General features: G+C 62.1%; 3 protein-coding genes across 5 annotated transcripts in view; 1 reads left to right on the top strand and 2 right to left on the bottom strand.

The window, feature by feature from the left end:
• LOC129130625 (natural resistance-associated macrophage protein 2-like) overlaps nt 1-554 on the top strand; it is a 54,739-nt gene extending 54,185 nt beyond the window's left edge. For all 3 annotated transcript variants that reach the window (XM_077192606.1, XM_077192607.1, XM_077192608.1), the window contains exon 17: nt 337-554. In XM_077192606.1, the coding sequence (XP_077048721.1) occupies nt 337-414 (78 nt within the window). In that variant the 3' untranslated portion in view covers nt 415-554. The remainder of the gene's footprint in view (nt 1-336) is intronic.
• Nucleotides 555-13,840: 13,286 nt separating this feature from the next.
• On the bottom strand, nt 13,841-18,040 carry TSFM (Ts translation elongation factor, mitochondrial). Its single transcript, XM_077192637.1, has 6 exons — nt 17,890-18,040; nt 17,301-17,432; nt 16,389-16,517; nt 16,201-16,308; nt 15,235-15,319; nt 13,841-14,411 (listed from the first exon to the last, which is right to left on the bottom strand). The coding sequence occupies exons 1-6, from the start codon at nt 17,929-17,931 to the stop codon at nt 13,978-13,980; spliced, it is 930 nt and encodes a 309-aa protein (XP_077048752.1). The 5' UTR covers nt 17,932-18,040; the 3' UTR covers nt 13,841-13,977.
• Nucleotides 18,041-18,648: 608 nt separating this feature from the next.
• On the bottom strand, nt 18,649-20,986 carry EEF1AKMT3 (EEF1A lysine methyltransferase 3). The gene is made up of 3 exons (XM_054649195.2): nt 20,611-20,986; nt 19,979-20,090; nt 18,649-19,202 (listed from the first exon to the last, which is right to left on the bottom strand). Exons 1-3 carry the CDS (start codon nt 20,938-20,940, stop codon nt 18,667-18,669), a joined length of 978 nt encoding a protein of 325 aa, XP_054505170.2. The 5' UTR covers nt 20,941-20,986; the 3' UTR covers nt 18,649-18,666.
• Between the last annotated feature and the right edge of the window lie 134 nt (nt 20,987-21,120).

Genomic DNA, 21,120 nt, shown 5'->3' with positions numbered 1-21,120 from the left:
TTGGGCTTTGTTAAACCGGGCTGAGCTCAGGCTTCCTTCAACCACCTCGGGCTCCTTTCAGCTCTCTTTGGCTTCCTTAAGCCAGGCTCAATTAAACCCCCCGGCATTAATTAATTGTTGCCTTCCCCAATTAAACCCCGGCATTAATTGTTGCTTCCCCAATTAAACCCCGGCATTAATTGTTGCCTTCCCCAATTAAACCCCCCAGCATTAATTAATTGTTGCCTTCCCCAATTAAACCCCGGCATTAATTGTTGCCTTCCCCAATTAAACCCCAGCATTAATTGTTGCTTCCCCAATTAAACCCCGGCATTAATTGTCGCCCTCTCCCCCCAGGGCCGCCTGGGCTTCGCCGCCCGCCCCGAGCTCTTCCTCCTCGGCCACGTCGGTTCCGACCCGTCCGTGCCCAGGTGACCCCGGAGCCCGCGGACCCCCAGGACCCCCAGGACCCCCCGGTGTGGGGGACGGACCCCCGGGACCCCCCCCCCGTGCCCCAGGACCCCGAGCCCCGGGCGAGCGGCGGGAGCGGAGCGGGGACAGCGGGACCAGGAGGAGCCGCCAGACCCTGGGGACAGCCGGGACAGCCCTGGGGACATCGGGACAGGCTTGGGGACAGCCGGGACAGCCCTGGGGACAGCCTTGGGGACACCCGGGACAGCCTTGGGGACACCTGGGACACCCCTGGGGACACCCAGACCAGCTCTGGGGACACCCGGGACACCCCTGGGGACACCTGGGACACCCCTGGGGACACCCAGACCAGCTCTGGGGACACCCGGGACACCCCTGGGGACACCTGGGACACCCTTGGGGACACCCAGACCAACTCTGGGGACACCCAGGACAGCCTTGGGGACACCTAGGATACCCTTGGGGACACCCAGGACACCCCTGGGGACACTGGGCCAGCCTTGGGGACACCTGGGACACCCCCACACCCCCCCCCCCGCCAGGGACAGCTCAGGGTCCCTCAGTTTTCCCACTTCCCCCATGGCAGCTCCGAGATGATCCCATTGGGATTTCCCAGATTTTCACTCAGGTCACCCCAGCAGGACTTTGCTCCTCGGGGTTTTTTCCCTAATTGGGGAATGTTCCAGTTGGGATTTCCCAATAAAATGAAAGCCAGGTTTAATTCCCAAGAAAAGCCAGGACTTTGCTCCTCGGGGTTTTTTCCCTAATTCGGGAATGTTCCATTCGGGATTTCCCAATAAAATGAAAGCCAGGTTTAATTCCCAAGTAAAGCCGGGTTTGCTGCCAGGCTCAGGCTTTGGGGACAGAGGCGTTCCAGCATTTCCAGCAGTTCTGGGGTTTTCCAGAACCCCAAATCGCCTCTCAGGGGGGGCTCCAAGGGCAGCAGCTCCCGGAAAACCCAGTGGAATTCCTGCCAGGAATTTCCCTCTCTGCAGCTTTCAGATTTAGAAATAAAAAATTGAGAAATAAAAATGGTTTTATGTCGCCATTACGGCGTGGCGACCTGGTTCGGGAGGTCCGGCACGGTGACCCAAGGCCCAGGGTCACTTGGTCCAATGCTACATACACCAATGTGGTGGACAGCAAATGGCGTTTATTGAGGGGTCTCAGGGGCATTTATGGACTAAGGGGTTTCTCTACATCAGAAAGGGGTTTGGCTGTACTTTCTAGGGTTAGTATGGAGTGGAAAGTTACTGGCATCTATAGGTTAAGGGGGCTACATGTTTGGCTACATTCCAAGGGTGATCCTTATCTCTGGGGAGAGGGGCAGAAGGAGTCCTGTAATTTTCCGTCACAGCCCGAAATCTTCCGAACGCCTGTCCCTTACCTACCACACTTCCCCCCCTCTTTCACAGATGAAGCACTCAAATGAGGTAGGAGGTTGAGATCTGACTAGGGAAAAGGGTCTTGGAAAACCTGAGTAAGGTTCTGCCAGGCAAGTCTCTCGTGACTGGCAGTGTTCCCTGTTGAATTCACAGTAATTGTTGCTGTCCCACGAACAGGATGTTAGCCCGTTCTAGGCAGGCCTGAACGAATGAGACTAGCTTGTTCAGCAGGCATGGCCCGAAGGTAATAGCTAAAAGCAGCATTGCCAATGGACCTATTAGGGTAGAAATTAGGGTGGTTAGCCATGGTGATCGATTGAACCACGACTCGAACCAGCCCTGTTGAGCTTCTCTATCTGCTTTCCTTAGGTTTAGCCGATTTCTCAGTTTGGCCATGGAGTCTCTGACGACTCCGGTGTGGTCTGCATAAAAGCAGCATTCCTCTTTCAAGGCAGCACACAGGCCCCCTTGCTGCATGAATAAGAGGTCCAGTCCTCTCCTGTTTTGGAGGACAACCTCTGAGAGTGAGGAAAGGGATTTTTCCAGGGAAGAGATGGATTTCTCGATCCTTTGCAAGTCCTCAACAACTGTTATCTGCAGTTGTGCCAGTCCCTGATGTTGTGTTGCAAGGGCCGAGATGCCTGTGGCAGCGCCGGTAGCTCCTAAACCGAGGAGCATTGCGATGGTGACGCCTGTTATCACCTCTCGTTTGTAGAGCCGGTTGGGTTCCTCGAACAAGCGGTACACCTCTTCTTCTTGGTGATACAGGACTCTGGGGACAATTAGAACTTGGACACAAAAGTCAGTAGAACACGCTTAAGAATGGACCGGAGAGGGTTGGTTTGGTTAAGAGATCAGATGGGGAGACTAGTTTCACCTCTGTGTTTTGCGGCTAGAACTACCGTTAGTTGCGATCTCTTCCCTGGGTCTACTTACTACTAGAACCGGGTTGGGTCCGACTGATTGGGATACTGAAGCTGGGAGTCTGATAATTTGTATGTTCGCCCAGATGCTGCGGTTAGGGAGATGAGCATATGCTGTCCACACTTTACCTGTGGCCCAGGCATCATGGGTTGGCTGCAGGATTGTCATTATATAACCTGTGCAAGTGTGCTGTTTCAAGCCTCCGGGCATAAGCGCATACCCATCTCCGTCATATTTTGGTTCGATACAGCCGTATGGAGTGTACTTAATTTGCAGGAACTTATCCGGCTGTTGAGGCGTCCATCTATTGCTTATCACAATAGTTTCACACCCCCAATATCCACAATATCCATGCCCTGGGTAATTACAATAACTTTTTCCTGGGTTGGAAGCAGGGCACCAGTACATCCCAAATACTGTTGTCTCCTGAAATCTGGGGTGCCCTGTATGCATGGGAAAAATGTCTTTTAACCTGAACTCGAAAGATGGGATGTCGGCTGTAACAATTTCTTTGATGACCCCCTCACCTGAGAGATGGCGTAGAACCCACATGAATGACTGGTGAGGGTAATGTTTTGTGTCTGCTTGTTCTCCGCCTACTAACCCTAGAAACAAGATTACACAGAGATACCATTGCTGCTTTAACTTTGATGGCGCGAGCTTCTCAGGTGATGTCGGGTTGCTCGTTGGCCTCTCTCTCTTTCCCAGTAGTGGGGCATTTGAGTTTCGGGGACGTCCAATGATCCAGTCCTGCAAACAAAGTCTTACAATTCTCATGAGTTTCCCTTTGAAGGTCTGGTTTGATAGATTTGAGTGGACACCATTTAATGTCCCCGTCCTTTTTAACGGCCGCATATCCCCGCCCCGTGAGCACCAATCTCCAACCCTGTTCCCACTCCCCTAGTTCATTTTTGATCACCACCCGTGGGTCTTCCTCTAGCGCCCGAGTGGCCCAGTGTCTCTGAGCAGGACTGTTTGTTTCGTCCCCCCTAGGGAATTGATTTAACGCTAGCAGCGCAGTTGCCAGCATGCGCGCCTGGTCACCCGGGGCAATGGCATTGGTGAAGCCTTCTGCCTTTGCTAGCACTTCCAGCTTAGTTTTCAGAGTCTGGTTTGCTCTTTCAACGATGGCTTGCCCGGTGCTGTTGTATGGGATGCCATGCACCAAGGCGATGTTCCATTTCGAGGCAAATGCTTGGACTACCTTTGAGATGAAGTTTGGGCTGTTATCTGTTTTGATCTGTTTTGGAACTCCAAGCCATGCCATGGCTGTTAGCCAATGTTGGATGGTCGCTTTGGAATCGGTCTTGAGATGCTGTGTGGCCACAATCATGCTGCTGTACGTATCTACGGTAACCGCGAGCCACGCTCGGGGTTTCAACAGCTGGCATTGTGTAAAGTCTGTTTGCCATATTTCTGAGGCTTTGAGGCCTCTGGGGTTGACGCCACTCGACCACAGTGGCGACTTCTGGCAGTGGGGGCACGTAGCGACGACGTGCTTTGCGTCCACGGTAGAAATCCCGCACCTTTTCGCAAGCGCTTTAGCTCCGATGTGAAGGGATTCGTGCAACTGACGAGCTTCTTTCAGTGTCCATATGCCCTTTGCGGCAGCGTCAGCCTTGTCGTTGCCTATTTGGTAGAATCCTTTGACCGGGTCGTGGCTGTTGACATGGATGACTGATATGGTGCCTTTCCGTGAATAGAGTGCTTCCTCCAGCATCGTTGCCACTGTGGACACTGACACACCTGGTCCGGACATGGCTAGGCAGAGCTTGGCCACAAATATGGAATCAGTCACAATGTTAAGGTGTTCTTCTGGGAACAGTCCGCACGCTAGCACTACAGCTGCTGCTTCAAGCTGTTGGACCGAAAGCGTGGGGTCGGTTGCCTTGACACATTGCCACTGTTCTCCTGACTGCCATACTGCCGCCGCGGTGGAGGTCTGTGATGATGCGTCTGTGAAGATGGTCGGTCCCGCCCGCGGTCGGTCAAGTACTTTTGGTGGGAGGTCGATATCGATGACTGTGAGCAGCCGAGTCCAAGGAAGTTTTTCCGCGTAGCGAATCTCTCCTCCAAAGCCTGTAAGGGCCATGGCTAGATATTCTGATATTGTTGTTGACTGCGCAGAGAGCTGTTTGCGGAGAGGCAAGCTTATCCTGGAAGGTTCCATGCCCAGATGTCTTAGGGCGAGTTTCCTGCCTTTCATGATGAGGCTGCAGAGGCACTCGACTCCCGAGGAAAAGGCACGCGACGGTTTCCCCAAGACCACCCATAGTATTGGTTGGGCCTTGTCGGGGGGTCCTTGGGCTAAGGCTCCCACTCCCCCCTTTTTTGTAAAGTGGACATACAGATCGACTGGAGCACTTGAGTCCCATCTGGCGAGCATGCTCTCTGACATCTGACGTTCGATGAAGTTGAGCGAGCATACCGCTTCCGGTGTCAGGGTTTTTTGCTCCCATGGGTTCTTCCCTTTCAAGAGGTCATTCAGAGGGTCCATGACCTCGGGAGGAATCAGGACGATGTTGCGGAGCCACTGTAAGGACCCTACCAGCTGTTGCATGTCGTGGAGCATCTTGATGTCTCGGCGGATTTTCATCTGGGGAGGAGTTATGTAGGAGCTTGTGATTCCCACTCCTAGGAAGGTCACGCACGGTCCCTTTTTTATTTTTGCACTCGCTACCTCAAAGCCATTTGTCCTTAAGGTCTCGGAGATGGTAGACACCAGCTGGTCCACTTGTCTCGTGGATGGTGCGGCGATCAGGATGTCGTCCATGTACTGCACAATGGTTACAGTCGGATTGCTCTGCCGGACTGGTGCTAGCGCTCGGTCCACGGTGATCTGGCAGATAGTCGGGGAGTTGAGCATTCCTTGTGGAAGCATCCTCCATTGGAAGCGTAGGTTGGGCCGCTGGCTGTTTGGGAAGATGATGGAGAAGGCGAAACGCTCCTCGTCGTCTTCGTGCAGGGGAATAGAAAAGAAGCAGTCTTTGATGTCGAGCACTGCACAGGGTTGTCCTTTCGGTATCACAGAGTTCATGGGCAGCGAAGTTTGCACAGGGCCCATAGGCTGGATTCTCTTGTTCACTTCTCGCAAGTCGTGCAGGAGTCGAAAGCCTTCACCAGACCGCTTAGGTATTACGAAGATCGGAGTGTTCCATGGACTCGTGGAGGGTTCTATATGATTCTTGTGTAATTCACGGCTAACTAATTCAATGAGGGCAGTCATTCAAGGCGTTGACAAAGGCCACTGTTCAACTCACACTGGGTCGGCTGATTTCCAAGTCAGCTTGATGGGCAATGGCGGGTACGCGACAGTGACCCTTAGAATAAATTTGTCACCCTAACATCCAGCAGGGCTAGGGCATCCCTCCCTAGCAAGGGTGGGCAGTCCGACATCACATATGCAGTGAGGGTGATAGCTCTTCCCGGTCCTCTCTCGGTGCAGAGGGTTATTGCCACTGGTTGGGTGCTCTTGTGGGCTCGGGACAGCCCTCCAACTCCGCCCGCCATGGGGGCTACTTCTAGCTTCCATGGTCGAGGCCAATGTATGTCTGGGATGACGGTGACATCTGACCCTGTGTCCACCCAAAAGGGAAGGCAGATGGCCGAGTTGTCGGAGCTGTTGTGGAGACGACACACTGCCCACACGATCAGTGGGTGTTTCCCCACCTTCGCGGCGAAGGCCACCCATGGGTCCCGTTCCCATGCTTTCATGGCCAAAGCCACCCAGGGGCCTTGGCCCCAGGGAGCTGTTCTTGGTATTCCTGAGGTGCAGATGGGTTCGATTGAGCCATTGGCTGGGCGACAAAGTTGGTCATTCCCTGAGGGGGTGGTGGCAGTGGGCATGAGAGCCCTGTGCCCCACTGGGGGTTGCTGTAGCTGGGCCGCTGCATGTTCCAGGTGGGAGGAGGCTGGATACGGCCCGGCTGCCCCCTCCCTCTCCCGTTTCCCTGATGCCTGGATCTGCATTCCCTAGCTAAATGCCCTTTCTTTCCACATGCCCAGCATAGTCCCCTAGGTCTCCCCTGGCGTGGTGGAGCAGCTGCTGGTGGGCGCCCTGACTGGGGGCAGTTTGTTGCCACGTGCCCAGCCTGGCCACACTTAAAACATGCCATGACACTCATTATTGCAGCGTAAACTGCTGCCTGAATGGGAGCTAGGTGTTCTTCCTTTGCAACGTGTCTGATCATGGCAGCTAGATTAGACCCTTGCGGCAGTGATCTTAAAATGTCCTTGGTGGCTGAGTTGCATTGCTGGCGTAGGCACTCTGCCAGCACAGGACCCTTTGCCTCTGAGGGTAATGTTGAGGAGTCCAAGGCAGCCTGTAAACGATCCACAAACTGAGTGAAGCTTTCACTCTCACTCTGCTTTATTGTGGACCAAGGCAACGGTTTGGCTATTACTTTGGAAGCAACACGGATGGCTTCTCGGGCAGCACGGGTTGTTGTCATAACCTCATGTGCCCGCAAGCCCTCAGCCTGTGCCTGAGGGGTGATCATTGTAGGGTCTGTGCCCATTAGCCTCTGTATGCTGGAGCCGTGCAGTGGATGGTCTGCCCCTGTTACCAGGGCCAGCTGCTTAATACAGTTATCCTCCCATTCCTGCTTAAAAACGATCATCCCTGCCCCATAAAAAATCATTCTGCAAGTCTGCTTAATATCAAAAGGTAACATGTCATCCCCTCCAAAAACGCTGTCAATGAGTGTGGAAACCATGGCAGAATTAATTCCCCTATCTGCAATTGCTTTAATAATTGCCTCCACGTCTTTCGGGTTTACCGGGGAATAGGTCCTTTGATTCCCGCCGGCTCCCCCCACCCGAAACGGGGACACCAGTTTCGCCGACGGAGTCCATGCAGCACACGCTATTTTTATTTTCCGCCAGTCTGTAAGCGGAGTTTGATCTTTCTCCGATATCCCCTTCACCCATGCAGGAGCGCTGTGGCTAGTGACCTTGTATGCCGCTGCTCTCCTTCTGTTAAAACCCGAATCCGAGTTGGAACTCCCCGATCCCCTCTCGGGCTCGGAGCTCGAGTCCGAGTCCGAGCCGGAAGTCGACTGCCCGGACGTTTCCGGGCTGCTCTGCCTTTTTCTCGGGCTCCGACCCCGCCCCTTCTTGCGGGGGTCGGGCCGTTCCCTCCCCCTGGGGTCCCCCCGCCTCCTGCTGGGGGAGGTCCTTGCCCTATAAGGACCTAAAGTGAACTGAGCGCTCTGATTGGCCTTACGCTCCTCCGCGGGGGCCGCCCCGTCCCCCCGCTCGCCCGCGCATGCGTTGTTAAGCAGGCTGACTGCATTTCCGCCCGCCGTGTTTTCCTTTCCGCCCTGAACACGCGGTTCGGCGCCATTTTCAAACGCATACGGAGGGGGTGCGCTTTTATCCACCCCTTCGGGGTGCGGCAATTTCGCCGCCTCCCGCGCTTCCTCCGTTAACCCCCGCCGAAACGCCCGCGCGCGTTCCCCCCCCTCTGATGGTAAGGCGGTCTGCTCGGGGGAATCCGGCGCTCGCGGTTCCGCGGTGCCGATCTGATCGAAGCCCTCCGCGGTCTGCGTTGCCGCGCCCACCCCCAACTGCGGCGTGGCTAATAGAAAAGCCTGCGCGGCTTTCCAGGTCTCCTGCTCTTCTCTAGCTTTCTGCAGAGCCTGCACGACTCTGCCCCATGACTTTAGAGCTTTCCCTGAGCCTGAGGACATAGTCTCCTCAGCTAAAACCTTTGTACAAGTATCCCATATCTCCGAATGGAGAATATCCACCGGGCTGTCTATCGCCCCCAGCTTAATAAGTCTCGGTATAGCAAGACATAAATCTTTTAGCTTACAATCAATCCCCCATTGAGCATGCATCTGAGTTACGACCTTCGCTATGGCTTCCATGGTCCACGCTGGTCCGGGGGCATCCCCCCCGCTGCACTAGGCCTGCTGTGCAGCCGCCGGTCCCCTGTCCAGGCGAAATCCCGAACTCCGGGCGCTGCGATTTTCCCGGGGTTTCGGCACCAGGTGTTGCCGTTACGGCGTGGCGACCTGGTTCGGGAGGTCCGGCACGGTGACCCAAGGCCCAGGGTCACTCGGTCCAATGCTACATACACCAATGTGGTGGACAGCAAATGGCGTTTATTGAGGGGTCTCAGGGGTATTTATGGTTGGGGCAGTCTGTGTCATTTCCCTCTGCTCATGTCCGGCCGGGTGTGGCCGGGTACGGAGCAAAGGTCAGACTGCAGGGTGAGGGGGGTCTTCTTATCTACCCGTACAGCCCGAGATCTTCCGCACGCAGATCCCTAGCTCTCCACATCTGGGGTTTTCCAGAGCCCCAAATCGCCTCTCAGGGGGCTTCAAGGGCAGCAGCTCCCGGAAAACCCAGTGGAATTCCTGCCGGGAATTTCCCTCTCTGCGGCTTTCAGATTTAGAAATAAAAAATTGAGAAATAAAAATGGTTTTAGAAAGAAAACTTTGGCTGCCCAGGCATTTCCCCCTTTTCCAGGAATTCCATCATTCCCACAGTTTCCCATCCCACACACACCGGGGGCGGCTCCTGGGTGGGGCCGGATCCGTTTGGGGTTTGCTGGGATTGAGTTTGGGGGGGACCCAAAACTGCCCCATTCGGGAGGGGGTCACGGTACTGGGGGGCTGGGGTGGGGGGGCTGGGGGGTTTGGGGTCACAGCACAGGGGGATTTGGGGGGAGGCACAGGGGGGTTTGGGGAGCAGCACAGGAGGGGTTTGGGGTCACAGCACTGGGGGGCCTGGGGTGGCTGGACTGGGGGGTTTGGGGTCCAGCACTGTGGGACCTGTGGTGGGGGGGTCTGGTAGATTTGGGGTCATGGCACTGGGGGGTTTGGGGTCATGGCACTGGGGGGTTTGGGTTGGTGGCACTGGGGGGTTTGGGGGGCAGCACAGGAGGGGTTTGGGGTCATGGCACTGGGAGCTCTGGGGTGGTGGCACTGGGAGGTTTGGGGGAATAGCACAGGAGGGGTTTGGGGAGGTTTGGGGTGGCCCCACTGATAGGGTTTGGGGTCATGGCACTGGGGGGGCGGGGGTGGGGGGTCTGGTGGATTTGGGGTCACAGCACAGGAGGGGTTTGGGGTCGCGGCACTGGAGGGGCTGGGGTGGTGGCACTGGGAGGGTTTGGGGGAACAGCACAGGAAGGGTATGGGGAGGTTTGGGGTGGCCCCACTGGGAGGGTTTGGGGTCATGGCACATGGGGGTCTGGGCTGGTGGCACTGGGGGGTTTGGGGTGGGGGGTCTGGTGGATTTGGGGTCACAGCACAGGAGGGGTTTGGGGTCGCGGCAGTGGAGGGGCTGGGGTGGTGGCACTGGGAGGGTTTGAGGGGACAGCACGGAGGGGTTTGGGGAGGTTTGGGGTGGCCCCACTGATAGGGTTTGGGGTCATGGCACTGGGGGGCTGGGGTGGGGGTTCTGGTGGATTTGGGGTCACAGCACTGGGGGGTTTGGGGGGCAGCACAGGAGGGGTTTGGGGTGGCCCCACTGGGAGGGTTTGGGGTCATGGCACTGGGGGGGCTGGGGTGGGGGGTCTGGTGGATTTGGGGTCACAGCACTGGCGGGGCTGGGGTCATGGCACTGGGGGGGCTGGGCTGGTGGCACTGGGGGGGGTTGGCGGCACAGGGGGATTTGGGGTGGCAGCACGGAGGGGTTTGGGGTCACGACATATGGGGGGGTTTGAGGGGGCGGCACTAGGGGGTTTGGGGTCACAGCACCGGGGTTTGGGGTCTGGGGCCGGTGTCCCCCCGAGCACGGACGCGCTGGGACAGCCCCTGGCGCTGCCGGGATCCGCTCGGGGCGGCCCAGATGAGGGACGGGGCCGATTTTGGGACTCCCTGGAAGGGGCTGCACCCCCCGCCCCATTCCCGCCTTCACCGCGCCCACCAATGACGTCATATACCAGCAGCCAATGGTAAGGCAGAGGGGGTGGGTGGGGCTGCGGCTCGAAGTGCCCGGATGTTGGTGGGGGCGGGGCTTCGGTCCGATCCCACTGCAGTCCCAGTACGGCTCCAGTCCAGTCCTGCCCTGTCCCAGTCCGGTCCCAGTCCCATTCCAGTACGGCCCCAGTCCACTCCCAGCCCAATCCCAGTACGGCTCCAGTCCAGTCCTGCCCTGTCCCAGTCCGCCCCCGGACCCCTCCCAGTCCGGTCCCTCTCCGCTCCCAGTCCAGTCCCAGTCTGCTCCCAGCCCAGCACTCCCAGTCCAGTTCTGTCCAGTCCCAGTCCGCCCCCAGTCTGGTCCCAGTCCAGTCCCAGTTTGCTTCCAGCCCAGCACTCCCAGTCCTACCCCAGTCCGCTCCCAGTCCAGTTCTGTGCAGTTCCAGTCCGCCCCCAGTCTGGTTCCAGTCCGCCCCAGTTTCCTTCTGGCCGCTCCCAGTGCATTCCAGTCTCTCCCAGTTTCTCTCTGGCCGCTCCCAGTCCATTCCAGTCCCTCCCAGTCCGCCCCAGTTTCCCGCTGCCCGCTCCGCCAGGGAACGCCCGGACGCCGCCGCTCCCCGCGGCCAATTCCCAGTTTGTCCCAGTTTGTCCCAGTTTGTCCCAGTTATCCCCGGAACTGGAGCTGGCGCCGCCCCGGGACCAGTTTGGTTCCGTAATGGAAAAGGAATTAAAAACACCCCAGAACTGGGCGGGGATGTCTCTTTTTTCTACAGATTTTCCTTTAAAATTACCCCAAAACCCAAGAAAAAAAAAAAATTCCGATGTGGAAAACTGAGGGAAAACCAGAGGAATTTGGGTGAAGAAAGAGGAAATTGGGGTGAAAGACGAGGAGTTTTGTGGTGAAATAGGCGGGATTTATTTGGGGAAAAATAGGAATTTTGGGGAAACCAAAGGGATTTGTATGAAGCGGGTGGGATTTGAGGTGAATTGGGTGGAAATGGGATAAAAAAGAAGGAATTTGGGTTAGAGTTAGGAATTTGAGGTGAATTAAGAGGAAATGAGATGAAAAAGAAGGCACTTAAGGTTAGGGATTTGAGGTGAATTAGGTGGAATAGGGTTAGGAATTTGAGGTGAAATAGATGGAAATTCGATGAAAAAAGAAGGAATTTGGGTTAGGTTTAGGAAATTGAGCTGAATTAAGTGGAAATTCGACGAAAAAGAAGGAATTTGGGTCAGGAATTTGGGGTGAATTAGGTGAAATGGGATAAAAAAAGAAAGAATTTGGGGTGGGAACAGGAGGAATTCGTGGTTCCCGCTCATAAACCCCGGGGAAAAGCGATTCTTTTTCTAATTGAACAAAATTAATTTCCCAATATTTAGCGCGGAAAAGCGGCTCAACAGAGCCCCGCCCAGACCACGCCCCCTAACGACGCACGAGCGTGGTTTGATAAAGCCACGCCCCCTATACGGATATGGGCGTGGCTTTAGACGCCCCGCGCGAGGTAAACACAACCTCGCCCCGCCCCTTTCCCCGCCCATCCAATCCGCGCCCTCCGCCCGTTTCAAGTCCCCCCTCGCCCTGCCCCTCTCCGCGCCCGTCCCTCAGCGGCGGCCGCGGCCCCGCCCCGGGGGCGCCTGGAAACCGCCGCGGCCCCGCGCGCTCCGGTGGGCGCGCGCCCCCGCCCCCCCCCGCCCCTCCCCCCCACCGGACGCGGCGGGAGCGGCAGGTACCGGGGGGGGGAGGGGCGGGGCTGACCCCCGGGACCGGGGGGGGGTGGAGGTGGGGGGGGTTGGGTCAGCCCCATGTCCCCCCCGTGTCCCCCGGTCGCTGTCACCCTCCTGTTGATGCCCCCCCCACCCGGGACGCCTCCGCCGCTCCCGCCGGTCCCGGAGGCGCTGCCGGGGAACGGAGCGGAGCGGAGCGGGGACAGCGCGGCGGTGTCAGCGGGAGCGGCCCGGGACGGTGCCGGGGGGGTGCGGCGGCCGCGGCCCGGTTCAAGTAATCCAGGATAGGCTGTTCCAGCCCGGCCTGTTCCCGGTTACTTGTCCCGGGAGGCGGCCGGTGACGTCACGGACGGGGGGGACCGGAGCAGCTGCCCTCGGTGTCTCTCGGGGGGTGTCGGTGCTCGGCTTCCTCCCCCCAACTGCCGCCACCCCCTCTGATCCCCCCAGACACCTGTCCCCTGTCCCCACCTGTCCTCTGTCCCCACCTGCCCCATGGCCCACTTGTCCCCCTTTGCCCCCACCTGTCCCCATCTGTCCCATGTCCCCCCACCTGTCCCCATTTCTCCCCGTCCCCACCTGTTCTCATCCCCAACTGCCCTGTCCCCCTACCTGTTCCCTTGTCCCCATGTCCCCACCTGCTCCCCTGTCCTCACCTGCCCCATCTCCCCCCTGCCCCCGTGCCCCATATCCCCAGCTGCCCCCTGCGCCCCCACCTGCCCCATGTCCACCCACCTGTCCCCCCCACCTGCCCCATGTCCCACCTGTGTCCTCGTGTCCCCACCTATCCCCCTGTCCCCCTCTGGGGTACCCCATGTCCTCCCACCTGTCCCCTGTCCCTCTCCCCTGTCACATCCCCTGTCCCTTGTGACCCCCCCAAACCCAGCCCCGGGGTGTCAGGACGGGATGGGGGTGTCAGGGTCGGGATGGGGGTGTCAGGGTGGGGTGGGGGTGTCAGGGTGGGGGTGTCAGGGTGGGGGTGTCAGGGACGGGATGGGGGTGTCAGGGATGGGATGGGGGTGTCTGGGTCAGGGTGGGGGTGTCAGGGACGGGATGGGGGTGTCAGGATGGGATGGGGGTGTCAGGGACGGGATGGGGGTGTCAGGACGGGATGGGGGTGTCAGGGACGGGATGGGGGTGTCAGGGATGGGATGGGGGCGTCTGGGTCAGGGTGGGGGTGTCAGGGACAGGGTGGGGGTGTCAGGATGGGATGGGGGTGTCAGGGACAGGATGGGGGTGTCAGGATGGGATGGGGGTGTCAGGGACAGGATGGGGGTGTCAGGGTCAGGATGGGGGTGCCCCCCAGCTGTGCCCCCCATTGCTGCTCCCCCATTGGGGTCGGGCTCTTTGGGGTCTGAGCCCTTTTTGTGTGGATTTCCCATTAAAACCCTGCGGGGGGGGGGGGGGGAATGTCCCTGGGGGAGCTCGGGGGCACAGGGGGGGGGTTGGGGGTGCAGGGGGGGTTGGGGAGCATTCCCTGGGGGAGGGGCAGGGTGGGGGATCTCGGGGTCCCCCACAAAACACCCAGCCTGGATCTTCTGCACCTTTATTCAGCCTCCCCCCCCACACCTGGGGGGGCTCTCGCTGCCCCAGCCTGGCCTGGGGTGCATGGGGGGGGGGCTCTGTGTGTCCCCCCCAGTGCCTGCACCCCCCCCGAGCCACATCCCTCAGCCTGGGGGGGCAGAGGCCTCCCGGGGGGGCTCCTGGGGGGGCTCCTCCCCGCACTGGAAGCGCAGGAAATCCCAGACCTGGAGCCCCCCCCTTTCCCGCAGGTACCGGCCCAGGGGCACCCCCGGCTCCAGGAGGGTCCCCTGGGCCAGCAGCCGCGTCTCGGTGTCACCTCCCAGCTCGTCCTCGGGGGTCCCCAGGGCGGTGGGGGCCATGCCCACCACGTGCTGGGCCACCCTGCGCCCCAGCTCGCGCAGCTCGGCCGGGGGGGGCCCCGGGCCCGGCCCCCCGCAAGCCACCAGAGCCCCGTAGGTGCCCATGGCCACGGCGGGCCCGGGGGGCACCCAACCGTGGGCATAGGTGGCCACAAAGCCCCCGGGGGGGGCACGGAGCCACCCGGCCCGGCGCAGAGCCAAACGCTCGCCCAGGCGGCCTGGGGGGACAGGGACAGAGGGGGGAAATGTCAGCACCCCCAAAAATGGGGAGGGAGAGGTCGTGGAGAGGTCACAGAGAGAGGGATTCCCCCCCCCCCCCCCCCCACACAAAAAGGGTCCTGGAGCAGCCAGAGCCCAGCCCTGGGACCCCAGGGAACAGCCCAGGGTGGAGGGGCTAGCACAGGGACTGGGAGCACTGGGGAGGGGCACTGGGGACACTGGGGAGGGCACTGGGGACACTGGGGAAACTGGGGAGGGCCCTGGGGACACTGGGAAGGGCACTGGGAGCACTGGGGAGGGGCACTGGGGACACTGGGGAGGGCACTGGGGACACTGGGGAAACTGGGGAGGGCACTGGGGACACTGGGAAGGGCACTGGGAGCACTGGGGAGAGGCACTGGGGACACGGGAGGGCACTGGAACTGTCAGGCTCTGGGGAAACTGGGGGCACTGGGAGGCGCACTGGGAGTATCAGGTTCTGGGGGAACTGGGAGCATTGGGGGCACTGGGATGTACTGGGAGGGGCACTGGGAGGGGCACTGGGCACACTGGGATGTACTGGGAGGGGCACTGGGGGCACTGGGAGGGGCACTGGGAGTATCAGGTTCTGGGGGAACTGGGAGCACTGGGACTGGCAGGCACTGGGGACACTGGGGAGAGGCACAGGGGGCACCGGGATGTACTGGGAGGGGCACTGGGCACACTGGGAACACTGGGAGGGGCACTGGGATGTACTGGGAGGGGCATTGGGGGCACTGGGAGGGGCACTGGGCACACTGGGATGTACTGGGCAGGGAACTGGGATGTACTGGGGGCACTCACCCATGGCCAGTGCCAGGTGCTCGCTCAGCAGGTCCCCCCCGTCCGCTGCCCTCACCTGGGCCAGCTCCTCCTCTGGCAGCAGGAGCTGGGGAGAGGGGTCAGAGGGGCACCCCGACAGCCCTGGCACCCCCAAACGCTGCCCTGCACCCCCAAAATCACCCCAAACACCCCCAACCCCTGCCCCAAGAGCCCCAAACCCTGCCCCAACAGCCCTGGCACCCCCAAACACTGCCCCTGGCACCCCTAAACACTGCCCCAAGAGCCCCAAACCATGCCCCAACACCCCCAAACCCTGCCCCATCATCCCCAAAACAAACCCCAACACCCCCAAACCCTGCTCCCAACAGCCCTGGCACCCCCAAACCCTGCCTCATCATCCCCAAACCCTCCCCCAACACCCCTAAACTCTGCCCCAACCCCCCTGGCATCCCCAAAACCTCCCCCAACATCTCTGGCACCCTCAAATCCTGCCCCAACCCCCCTGGGACCCCCAAACCTTGCCCCAATACCCCCAAACCCTGCCCCAACACTCCCAAACACCCCTAAATTCTACCCCAACACCCCCAAACCTTGCCCCAACATTCTACCCCATTCTACCTTGCCCAAACACCCCCAAACCTTGCCCAAATACCCCCAAACCTTGCCCCTAAATTCTACCCCAACACCCCCAAACCTTGCCCCAACACCCCTAAATTCTACCCCAACACTCCCAAACCCTGCTCCAACACCCCCAAAACCTCCCCGAACCCCCTGGCACCCTCAAACCCTGCCCCAGCACACCTGGCACCCCTAAACCCTGCCCCAACACCCCCAAACCCTGCTCCAACACCCTTGGCACCCCCAAAACTTCCCCTAACACACCCGGCACCCCATATTCCCCCAACAACCCAACACCATCTGTGCCCCCCCAACTCCCCCAAGACCCCCAAACGCCCTGGCTGCCCAAAGCCCCCCTTGGCTGCCCACCTTGGTGCCCGAGGCCCCCTGGCAGTGCCCCAGGACCCCCCTGGCCGCCATCTCCACCAGCTGCTGGAAGTCCGGGGTCCGCGCCACGAAATCCGTCTCGCAGTTCACCTGGGGGGGACACGGTGACCCTGGGGACACAGAGACCCCCAGGGGGGACACAGGGACCCCCAGACCCCCCCCTCACTCACCTCCACCATGACAGCGGCCGAGCCCTCGCTCAGGATCCCCACGAGCCCCTCCCGGGCCCGGGCAGCCCCAGGGGCAGCGGCTCGGGCCCAGCCCCGGCGGCGCGACTCGGCCTCGAGCCAGGCCTCAGCCTGGGGGACATGGGGGGGACAGGGCCAACTCAGTGTCCCCTGCACTGCCAGGGCCATCCCAGTGTCCCCCAGCACTGACAGGGTCACCCCAGCACTGACAGGGTCACCCCAGTGTCCCCATCACCACCCCTCAGCCTGGGTAGGACACAGGGAGGGGCACAGACCAGACCCAACCCTGCTGCCCTCCCACCCTCTGGTCCTGGTGCCCCAAAGCCCCCCTGCCCCAGGGACCCCTTATCCCAAAGACCCCCTGCCCCAAGGATCCCTTATCCCAAACCCCCATGCCTAAAAGAACCCCCTGCCCCCAACAGCCCCTTCCCCGAAGATCCCCTGTCCCAGGCACCTCCTTCCCCAGGGTCCCCCTGTGCCAGGGACCCTCTGCCCCTGGGACCCCCTGCCCCAGGGACCCCTTCCCTAAAGACCCCCCTGCCCCATAGACACCCTGGCCCTGGGACCCCCTGTCCCAAAGAGCCCCTTCCCAGGGACCCCATGCCCCTGGGACCCCCTGCCCCAAAGACCACACCGGCCTCAGGGACCCTCTTCCCCAAAGACCCCCCTGTGCCAGGCACCCCCTGCCCCGGGGACCCTCTGTTCCAGGAACCCCAGGCACCCCCTGCCCCAAACACCCCCTGCCCCAGGGACCCTCTGGCCATAGCCCCCCTTCCCCAAGGACCCCCTGCGACCCCCAGAGTCCCCCCCGCTCCCCATGCCCCTCCTGGTCCCCATTCTCCTCCCGGGTTCTGTGTCCCCCCAGGTGTCCCCCCGTGTCCCCCGTTGCCGCACCTGCCGCAGGTCGCCCCCCGCCCGCTCCAGCGCCTCCCGGCAGCGCATCACGGGCTGCCCGGTGCGCGCCCGCAGCTCCCGCAGCTCCCGCAGCGCCGGCGGGGCCGCGCTCAGCCAGCGGCCCGGGGGGGCCTGCGGGGCACGGGGGGGTCACGGACGGGCCTCGGGGGGGGGCCCGAGGGGTGCGGGATGGGTACGGGGAGGGCCCGGTATGGCGGGGGTTGGGGGTACCGGAGGTAGGGTGGGGAAGAGCGGTGGCGGGGGGCGATCGGGGATGGGCTGGGGGGTCCCGGGGCGGGAGGGGTCCCGGCGTTCCCGGTGGTGCCGGGACATGGGGTCCCGGGGCTGGGGTTCCCGGGGGTCCCAGGGCTGGGGTTCCCAGGGGTCTCGGGGCTAGGGGTCCGGGGACCGGGGGTTCCCGTGGGTCCCGGAGGTCCCGATGGTCCCAGTGCTAGGGGTCCCGGGATTCCCGGTGATCCCAAGGCTGGGGAGTCCCGGTGGTCCCGGCGGTCCCAGGGCTGGGGGTCCCCGGGTTCCCGGTGGTCCCGGGGGGCTGGGGTTCTGGGGGTCCCGGGGGTCCCGGTCTCACCCGCGCCGCCCCCCCGAGCGCGCCCAGCGCCGCGCGCTGCATCCCGGCCTGCCCGTGGCGCGCCGCGTGACGTCACGCCACACCGGGCAGTGACGGCCCCGCGCTACGGGCGCCGGGAAGGGTCAGGGCGCGGCGCCGCGATTGGCTGCCGCGTCCGCGTGTGTGTGACGTCACACGGGCGCCACGGAGGTGCGGGATTGGCTGAGGAGAATTTGGGGGGGGGGGGGGGGGGGGCTCGAAATGCCCCCCCCCACCCCCGAACCATCTCCCGCACCCGAGAGACCCCCGGCCCTCACAGACCCCAGACCCTCACAACGGCCCCCCCGACCCTCACAGACCCTCAGAGACCCCCGGCCCTCATAAACCCCCACAGCCCACAGACCACCCCCGACCCTCCCTGACCCTCACTGACACCCCCCGACCCTCACAGACCCCCCCTGATCCTCACAGACTCCCCACAGCCTCAGAGACCCCCGACCCCCACAGATCCCCGGCCCTCACAAAGCCCCCCTGGCCCTCACGACCCCAGACCCTCACAAACCCCCCCAGCCTCACAGACACCCCCCACCCACTCAGACTGCCCTGACCGTCACAGACCCCCCTGGCCCATACAGAACCCCCAACCTCACAGACCCCAGCCCCTCACACACACCCCCAACCTCACAGACCCCCGACCCTCACAGACACCCCCACCCTATCCAGTCCTCCCGGCCTGTCCCCTTCCCCAAACCCCCTCCAAATCACACACAGAGCCTGAACTGCGACCCTCGGCACCATTTAATCCCCGGTAAGGGACCCCAGCCCGGGCCTGCCCCGCTCCTGGGCTCCGTCCCGCGGGGTGAGGGACCCCAGCCCAGGCCTGCCCTGCTCCGGGGCTCTGTCCTGCGGGGTGAGGGACCCCAGCCCGGGCCTGCCCTGCTCCGGGGCTCCGTCCCTTGGGGTGACCGCGTAGATCTCGATGTCCCGCTCGGGCTCCCGCCGCAGCAGCCGCACCCCGAAGAAGGGCGGCAGCAGCTGCCGGAAGAAGCGGGCGGCCCCGGCCTCGCCGCCGCGCAGGCGGGCGCTGAGCAGCGCCTGGGCCGGCGGTACCAGCAGGTGCCGGAGGGTGCCCAGCAGCGGAGCGAAGGAGCGGGGGTCGTACACGATGTCGGAGCCCAGGATGAGGTGGAATTTGGGCGGGAAGCGGCGCTGGTCGCGGCCCCAGCGCAGCGCCCGCACCCGCGGCCCCGCCGCGCTCCCCGGGAAGTTGAGCCGAGCGTTCTCCCGGAGCTGCGGCAGCGCCGGCGGCCGGTCCGTGAGCGTCACCTCGGCCCCTGCAGGGCAGCGCGGCCGTCAGAGGGTACAGCCCCCCGGTAACCCCCCCAGAACACAATTAACCGTGGATCAGTGGGTGGGTCATCCCTGGGACCCCCACCCCAAAATCACAGTAAAACCCTGAGCCAGAGTGAGGAACAGCCCCACCCCAAAATCCCAATAAATCCCCTCACATCCCGTAAAACCTGGAGACAGAGTGAGCAACACCCCCTGGGACCCCCACCCCAAAATCACAGTAAAACCCCTGAGCCAGAATGAGGAACACCCTCTCAGAGCCCCCACCCCAAAATCCCAATAAACCCCCCACATCCTATAAAACCCTGAGCCAGAGTAAGAAACACCCCCTGGGACCCCCCAATCCCAAAACCACACTAAAACCCCTGAGCCAGAGTGAGGAACATCCCCTTGGAACCCCATCCAAAAATCCCAGTAAAGCCCACTGAGCCACAGTGAGGAACATCCCCTTGGAACCCCATCCAAAAATCCCAGTAAACCCCCCCATATCCCATAAAACCCTGAACCAGAGTGAAGAACACCCCCACTGGATCTCCCCAAACCCTCCCCAACCCCAAAAAACCCCGAACCCAAAGGTGGGGGGACGGGGGGTAACCACCCGTGCCCCCCCCCCCCAGATCCCAATAAACTCTAGGGCTGCTCACACCAGTTTCCAGTTCTGTACTGGCTGGGGGAACGGGGATCCCCCCCACCCACGGGTGTCCCCCACAGGTGTCCCCCCAGCCCAGGTGTCCCCCCACCCCTCGCGTGCCCCCCGTACCCAGCATGGCAGCGAAGATGCCCACGATGCCGGTACCGGCCCCCAGCTCCAGCACCCGCCGCCCCGCCAGCTCCAGGTTCTGCTCGCCCAGGAACCGGCACAGGGACAGGGCCTGGGGGGGCACAGAGGGGACACTGGGGGGGGACCCAGCCCATGGGAGACCCCCTGAACCCCAAAGCCCCCCCACCGCTTCTTCCTGTGCCCCCAGGATCCCCCCCGGTCCTCCCACGGCCACCGCGGTGCCCCCCGAGCGGCCACCACGGCCCGGGATGCCCAGTGTGCCCATTCCCGGTGCCCCCTCCGGTGTTCCCCATTCCCCCCATGACTCGGTAGCCCCCACCCCAATCACGCATCGCTCCCGGTGCCCACCGTGGTGTCACCCCCCGGTACCCCCGTTCTCTCGGGGTCCCCCATTGCCCATCCCTCCTGCCACCCCCGGGATGTCCCGTGTGTCCCTCCCGGGATCCCCCGCCATCCCATCACTCCCGGTACGCCCGGGATGTCACCTCCCCCCTCCCGGTGTCCCCGACAGCCCCGTACCCGCGGGATCCCCCGGCTTCCCCATCACCCGCTGTCCCCCGGGATGTCACCCACAGCCCCGGGATTTCCCCCGCGGCCCCGGTGCCGCTCACCGCCTCCCAGACGGCCCCGGCGGGCCCGAGCCGCGGCCCGTGGTGCTCGGCGATGTGCAGGACGCGCCCGCACAGCCGGAACCGGCGCCGCTCCGGGAAGAACTCGGAGAAGAGCTCGGGGTCCCGGGGGAACACGGCCCGCAGCGCCGCTTCTGCTTCTTCTCCTTGCTCCTCTTCCTCTTCCTCTTCCTCTTCCTCTTCCTCTTCCTCTTCCTCTTCCTCTTCCTCTTCCTCTTCCTCTTCCTCTTCCTCTTCCTCTTCCTCTTCCCCGTTCTCTTCCTCCTCCTCCCGCCCCCCCCCGGTCCCCACGTGGCACCCGGGCGCCGCCATCGTGGAAGGGGCGGGGCCAGGCCGAGCCCCCCGAACCTGATTGGTCAATCCAGTTAAGCCACGCCCTCCTCTGCAGGTGATGGGGCTCCGCCCACGGCGCGCGCTCTGTCGCGGTCGCGGGGCGGGGGGGTCGGTGTTCCCCGATATCCCCCGGTGTCCCCTTCCCCATCCCGGTGTCCC

Source organism: Agelaius phoeniceus, chromosome 35 (assembly GCF_051311805.1).
Source record: "Agelaius phoeniceus isolate bAgePho1 chromosome 35, bAgePho1.hap1, whole genome shotgun sequence".
Classification (NCBI taxonomy): Eukaryota; Metazoa; Chordata; class Aves; order Passeriformes; family Icteridae; genus Agelaius; species Agelaius phoeniceus.
This window is presented reverse-complemented; position numbering and strand designations above follow the sequence as displayed.